The sequence below is a fragment of the Anoplophora glabripennis genome, unplaced genomic scaffold, assembly GCF_000390285.2.
Source record: "Anoplophora glabripennis isolate ALB-LARVAE unplaced genomic scaffold, Agla_2.0 scaffold82, whole genome shotgun sequence".
Classification (NCBI taxonomy): Eukaryota; Metazoa; Arthropoda; class Insecta; order Coleoptera; family Cerambycidae; genus Anoplophora; species Anoplophora glabripennis.
This window is the reverse complement of record NW_019416227.1, coordinates 1332714-1340265: the sequence shown is the minus strand read 5'-3', so window position 1 is coordinate 1340265 and position 7552 is coordinate 1332714. Positions and strand designations below refer to the sequence as shown.

General features: G+C 31.6%; 1 protein-coding gene across 3 annotated transcripts in view; it reads left to right on the top strand.

Annotated features, from left to right (window-relative positions):
• The window catches only part of LOC108903492 (glycoprotein-N-acetylgalactosamine 3-beta-galactosyltransferase 1), a 21484-nt gene that overhangs the window by 3563 nt on the left and 10369 nt on the right, over positions 1-7552 (top strand). For all 3 annotated transcript variants that reach the window (XM_018705704.2, XM_018705703.1, XM_023454816.1), the window contains one exon: positions 4216-4648. In XM_018705704.2, coding sequence (XP_018561220.1) covers positions 4216-4648 — 433 coding nt within the window. The remainder of the gene's footprint in view (positions 1-4215; positions 4649-7552) is intronic.

The window sequence follows — 7552 nt, the reverse complement described above, 5'->3', positions numbered from 1 at the left end:
TTTTTTTGTGGGGCTATTTGAAATCGCGTGTGTACACAAACAGACCAGGTGATTTGGAAGAACTTAAAAACCGTATTCGTTTTGAAATAAATCAAATCGACCCGGGAATGCTTGAACGAAGTGTAGACGGCGTTTACACACGCTTAGGACAATGCCAAATGGTACAGGGTGGGCAATTCGAACAATTTCGCTAGACTTACACAAACATTAGTGTAATTTTACTCGTTTGAAATGTAATTTTGTCAACTTTGTCCTTTTCGGAGCCATTAATAGTGTAAGTAGACAATTATCACTTATAAGAACTTAAGGTGCATTTTTTTTAAAAAAATTGTTATGTAAGACATCGAAATTTTCACACCGTTGTTTAGATAATTATCACTGTCATCAATTTCGAACGAAAAAAATACGCGTTGTCATTTAAAAAAAAAATTATGTCATCGCTGCCGTAAGTGGATTCTCGAAAAAAAATTTTTTCCACATAACAACGTGCCCTGGATCTAATAAAAATCGACGTGTCTCACCGTTTTTCGAAAAAAAAATTGTTTAACGAAAATATGAATTTTATGCAGAACTTTTTTACCACGCTGTATACAAATGTGGCACTTATTTTTGACAGTTTTTGATATATTTGTATTTACGCACATAAATGGACCTCGCATACTGCATATTCAAGATTGCCATGATTTTATTGATATTTTGTTTCCAATAAATATTTTGAGGTTTATAACAATTAAAATAACAATAAACAGTAGTTGTGGATTAATTTTCGGTTAATTAAAGTAGGAAATATGCCTATTATACCAAAGAAGAACGTAGTAATATTGTCGAAGTATATTTCAATAACAACAATAATGCTAGTCGCTGTCAGAGATTACCTGACAGGCACACCCCGTCAAGAAAAACTTTCTTGAATATGGCATGTAAGTTCAGACATTTTCATACATTGGAAGACAAAAAGCGAACTAGAAATATTAATAATAACGATCAAGAAATGCAGTTGTTAAATATTCTTTTATGTTGCCGCTAGAGATTTTGGTACCTACTTCTAAATCATGCATACAAATAGTTCTTGAAAATGATAATTTAAAACCCTTTAATGTAATGCCCGTCCAAAAATTAACATTAAATGATAACAATCAAAGAGTAACATTTTGCCAGGAAATGATGGATAAATATGATAATGACCCATGTATTTTCAAATGTCAAATGACTGCTATAAATTCACTGAAAGTTAAATACATAATAGACCGATCGAAATAACTCATTTATAGGAGAAAAAAAAAAAAAATTGTTACCTGGACTTTTATAAGTGGAAATGGTAAAGGGGCTTATAATAAACGTAAAAAAAATAAATGCGTGAGCAGGGGCGGCGGAGGGTTGATTTGGGGGGTTGAAAAGGGGTGAAAAATGGTATCATTGAGATTTCTGGCGAAAGTTGATGTCAAACAAAAAAGTATCCAATACAAAAGTTATAGATCATGAAAAAATCTACAACTCTTGTAGAGGGCACTTTTGCAGATAACCTCAAAATTTCCGAGAAAAATGCGAAAAACAGGTTTTTTCCTTTTTTTTCGTTTTTTATTTCTCATTTCCGCAAAAATAATTTAATTTTGACGAAACTTGGTGAAAGTATACTTTGCTGTGTCTTAAATAACCACAATTTTTTTTAGATAAAAAAATCAAGAAGTTTCCGAGATATTCATATTTTCCGGTCTGAAACACTTTTTTTTCAAAGAAAAATTCTACTTAAAAAAATCATCGTACAGAGTTCTGCCGGTAATCATTTTTTTCGTTTTGACATATACTTTTTGGTGAAATAAAAAAAATTGGAATCGCAGTTCAAAAACATGCTCAAAAATGCAAAAAAGAAAAATGACTCTTGCAGAAATGAATTTTTCAGTAATTATTGTTGATAGTTTGTTTAAATTTAAAGAAAATTCAAAAACTGATTACACCATTCGATTGTACGGAAAAAATACAAAAGAAACTGTGTCTCATTGTTTGACCCGAAATTTTATTTTTGTACAGTATTGCTATAAACATAATATTTTTTTTTCGTAGGATCGATTAATGTACTTATTTTTTTTAACTTTGAATTGAATTCATAGATGTATAAGCGACTCTTTAATTAAATTATGTAAAATTCAGATTTTTGCTTTCAAAATTTAAAAAATATTTACAAAGGATATTTACAGTTAATAATACTAGGCGAATCTTGGTCTTTTTGGCAACTTTTTAAATTGATCTTCATCGTCCTATCCTTCATTAAACTGGGTTTCTTCCTGATCTTCAAACGTTTCTTCGATATCACTTAATTCTTCGGTTAATTGATCTTCCGGGTTCAAGCAAAGACTGGGCTGCTCGATTTCATTTGAAATGTCTTCGGAATCACTGAAATTTTCTGAAATTTTGTCAAGGTTCAAACAATTGTCCGAACCATGACATTTTGTACATAAATCTGTACATCGCAGTCCATGTTTTCGACACCCGCATCTATTACCGTCACAACTGGTTTCGCAGCTGCAAGAGATTGTTTTTATTAAATCTTCAGGAACGACTGAAACTTCTGTAAAGCGAGGCATGAGTATTTTGGAATTATTCGCAATTACTTCTTTCCAGCCCCACTTGGTTGCAGTTATTTTGTTTCCAAGCCACGTCTGAAGCTGAAAGTATGCTCTATAGGAGTGTTGTGTAGCTGCTCCGACAGTTGGTGGTAATTTTTCTAATTTAAAAGTAGACTTTGCAGTTAATACTTTGTATTGCTGAAATCTCAAATCATCCAGAGATAATTTATCATTTGTGCATTTGTAAATAGACGAAATTAATTTACAACCATTTCGAACAATGACTTTTGATTCTGCATTAGTCTCATAAAAAGGTTTTACCAACGGTAATAGATGCGGGTGTCGAAAACATGGAGTGCGATGTACAGATTTATGTACAAAATGTCATGGTTCGGACAATTGTTTGAACGTTGACAAAATTTCGGAAAATTTCAGTGATTCCGAAGACATTTCACATGAAATTGAGAAGCCCAGTCTTTGCTTGAACCCGGAAGATCAATTAAACGAAGAATTAAGTGATATCAAAGAAACGTTTGAAGAACAGGAAGACTGGGTTCTAATGAAGGATCGGACGATGAAGTTCAAGTTAAAAGGCTGCCAAAAAGACCAAGATTCGCCTAGTATTATTAACTGTAAATATCCTTTGTAAATATTTTTTAAATTTTGAAAGCAAAAATCTGAATTTTACATAATTTAATTAAAGAGTCGCTTATACATCTATGAATTCAATTCAAAGTTAAAAAAAATAAGTACATTAATCGATCCTACGAAAAAAAATATTATGTTTATAGCAATACTGTACAAAAATAAAATTTCGGGTCAAACAATGAGACACAGTTTCTTTTGTATTTTTTCCGTACAATCGAATGGTGTAATCAGTTTTTGAATTTTCTTTAAATTTAAACAAACTATCAACAATAATTACTGAAAAACTCATTTCTGCAAGAGTCATTTTTCTTTTTTGCATTTTTGAGCATGTTTTTGAACTGCGATTCCAATTTTTTTTATTTCACCAAAAAGTATATGTCAAAACGAAAAAAATGATTACCGGCAGAACTCTGTACGATGATTTTTTTAAGTAGAATTTTTCTTTGAAAAAAAAGTGTTTCAGACCGGAAAATATGAATATCTCGGAAACTTCTTGATTTTTTTATCTAAAAAAAATTGTGGTTATTTAAGACACAGGAAAGTATACTTTCACCAAGTTTCGTCAAAATTAAATTATTTTTGCGGAAATGAGAAATAAAAAACGAAAAAAAAGAAAAAAACCTGTTTTTCGCATTTTTCTCGGAAATTTTGAGGTTATCTTCAAAAGTGCCCTCTACAAGAGTTGTAGATTTTTTCATGATCTATAACTTTTGTATTGGATACTTTTTTGTTTGACATCAACTTTCGCCAGAAATCTCAATGATACCATTTTTCACCCCTCTTCAACCCCCCAAATCAACCCTCCGCCGCCCCTGCTCACGCATTTATTTTTTTTACGTTTATTATAAGCCCCTTTACCATTTCCACTTATAAAAGTCCAGGTAACAATTTTTTTTTCTCTAAGTGTAATTTGGTTGGACTATAAATGCCCCCCTTAAACTCGATATCTTAAACTCTGTCGCGGATACATTCGACACCGCCTAACCATACGACTCGTTTATAGGTCCAAAAGCAACTGTACTTCTCCCTTGTGGCAGGTATAGCGGTGGGATTCACTTTGGCCTTCGTGATACTAGCGCCGAACACCCTGTACAGGCCGAGCAACACTTACAGATTCGTAGGCTGGAGCAATAACCGACCGGAGGAAGGATCGCACCGGCTGAGCGCCCACGGACACGACGGCCACCACCACGATGCCCACGACGAGGAGGAGATGGAGGACGCCGCCGGTCCCGACGAGGAGGTGGGCTTCCACGACGAGAACGACACCTTCCACAAGATGACGGACCGCTCTTTAGCCGACGAGTTGTCGAGGAAGGTGAGGGTGCTGTGCTGGGTGATGACGGGACCGCAGAACCACGAGAAGAAGGCCAAGCACGTGAAGGCCACGTGGGGCAAACGGTGCAATATACTACTCTTCATGAGTTCAGAATCCGGTAGGTTTTGTTGTCCGGAAATATGTAATAACGTCAATTGGTGCATTTACTACAAAACTCATTCAGCGATATTTAATTTATTTACTTATTTTGTACATTTTCCATAATAGGCGAGCGGTTCACCCCTAAAAAGATGCTTCTAAATGAAGGCAACCGACTAAATTTTTAAAACAAAAACCTACAGCATGAAACTTTTTTCTTTTATAGTGTATTTTTTGACAATTTACATATTTTTTTATATTTTTCGGCGTGGTCAGTCAATTGTTATAAACAAAAAAGTTGTAAATAAAAAATTACTCGCCGAATAGCTTTGAAAACAGTTTTTTAACATAAAATGAACCAAAATAAACGCTTTTTGTTATTTGACAAATCTAAAAAACTACTGAACACAATTTAATTCTAAAAAAAGCATAATAATCGGCAGTTCTTCTACTTTAAGATATATTTTTTTGGTATAGGTCAATTATTTTATTTAAGGTCTAAAGCGAGTAAAAAAACAGTCTTTTAAAGAAAATCAAAATGGCAAATAAGTGAATGGAAGCAGGCTACAAATAGTGAAATTGTAACTCTAGATCCATTGACACATGGATGGAAAATCGAAAATGGTTGTTTGGATTATTTCGAAGGAGAAACTGCGTTAGATATGCTTCAAAAATATGTTTGTTCACGTAGTGGAAAATGTTCTACGAAAAATTGTAACTGTTTGTTATCGAACCTGGAATGCTGTGTAGTCTGTGCGTGGTCAGATAAATGTCAGAATGTTCCATTCGAAATTGATGATGAAACGCTTATTTCAACTCAAGAACTTGTCGAAAATAACGAAAAACTTATTATTTAAAAATTAAATCAAAAAGAAATTAATATACTTTTATTGCTCTTAATATTTTTGTAAAATAAAAATAAAATAATTATCCTATACAATAAATTATCCAATAACTTTTTTATTTTTCGAGACCGCTATGTCAATTATTATTATTAGGTTAATTTTACAATTTAAAAAGCTTATTTAGTTTAGTTTTGGTATAACTTTCAAGTCAATTTTAGCCATTTATAAAACCAAAAATCGAATATCTAAATTTTACTAATTACTTGCAAAAACCTTACTCCGGCTACAAAACCAAACAAAATGATCTTTTGAACATTTGTACTGTTAACATATATCAATTAAAAAAAATCATAATAATGTTTTTTGTAAATATAATCTAATCCAAGATATTGTAAAAAGATTATTTAAATTGGAAGTGTTATCATAATTTTCTTTAAAAGACTTTTTTTACTCGCTTTAGACCTTCAATAAAATGATTGACCCATACAAAAAAAATATATCATAAAGTAGAAAATCTGCCGATTATTATGCTTTTTTAGAATTAAAATCTGTTCAGTAGTTTTTGAGAAAAAAATTCCGAAAGTTTGTCGATTTCGTCACTTTTTCACATTAAATTTTAAATATCTGGGAAACGAAGCACTTTTCGAATTTTTGTCAGAGAACGAAAAGTGTTTATTTTGGTCCATTTTACAATAAAAAACTAGCCATTCGACGAATAATTTTTTTACAACTTTTTTTGTTTTAACAATTGACTGACCACGCCGAAAAATATAAAAAGAATATGTAAATTATCAGAAAAATACACTAAAATAAAAAAGTTTCATGCTGTAGGTTTTTGTTTTAAAAATTTAGACGGTTCATGCCTTTTCCTTAGGGGGTGAACCGCTCGCCTATAAGTAGTTAACCCCTAAATATGTGGTGAAAAAATCAGGTCAATAATTATATCGAATACGTAAAGTAGATATTTGAAAATTGCTGTAATTTTATAAAGCATATTTTTTTGTGAATAGTAATTTTTTTTCAATAACTTCAGGTGGGATGTTTTTCATGCCATCAACAATATTAATATCTTCTGCAATTTTTACTGGAGTACCTATTTGCGGTATCAGAAAATCATAAAACATTAAAAATAAATGTCAGAATACAAATAAAACTAACAATACGCATTTTTCGGCATGAAAAGATGACGGATAATATAAAACATGAGAACATGTACCTTTCCTGTTTTATTATAATTGATTTGTAAAACTACTCAATAATTTTTATTAATTCATGTGTAAATAGTATCCTAAAACCATTCTGCTGGGTGTGACTATGTTTATAATGCCGTACGCGTTTATCTGTATGTCTAATAGTCGTGTAAAGTTCAGGAAACGTAAGATAAAAAAATATGTTTTTCCTTAATTAAAATGTGTTGTCAGTTGTCTCACACCCTGAAGAAAACTCGTATGAGTAGTACTGTGAAGAGATATCGTTTCTGACTTGCTTTTTTAAACAATTAGACAAAAAATTCATTGAAAATTGCGCATAAAAACGCCCGCCTTATAAAATATCTAAAAGTGTCTGTTTATAAATACTCCTTTAAAACCCAACGTAAAAGTGATATAAGCGTGCCGCAATGACTTTTCTGTATATTTTTATACATCAGTTATTATTGTAAATGTATGCACAAAACATTCATTACAATTACCCGCAATTCACATAGTAGCCGGGCGCAAGGCACTTGTTTTCACAGCGGCGAATGTCAGTCCGTACAAACAAAAATGGATAGCAATTATTCTGGTGTTCAAAATATGTAGAAGAAAATAATAAAAAATAAATTCCAAATACATATGTGACTTTTTTAAAATATTAATATGTGAATATGTTATAATTATCATTTCTTCTTCGCATGTTAAAATTTATAAAGAATTTAGTCTTCTTATTAAAAACATAGACAAACAATTTCATGAATTACGACAGAAACAACAATCCTTAAAATTCTTTTTCGTGTTCCAAAAAACACTAATGGTGGACAAGGCGGTGACAGGTACACAAATTAAATATGTATTTAGTTAACCATAAATAATAATAATAAT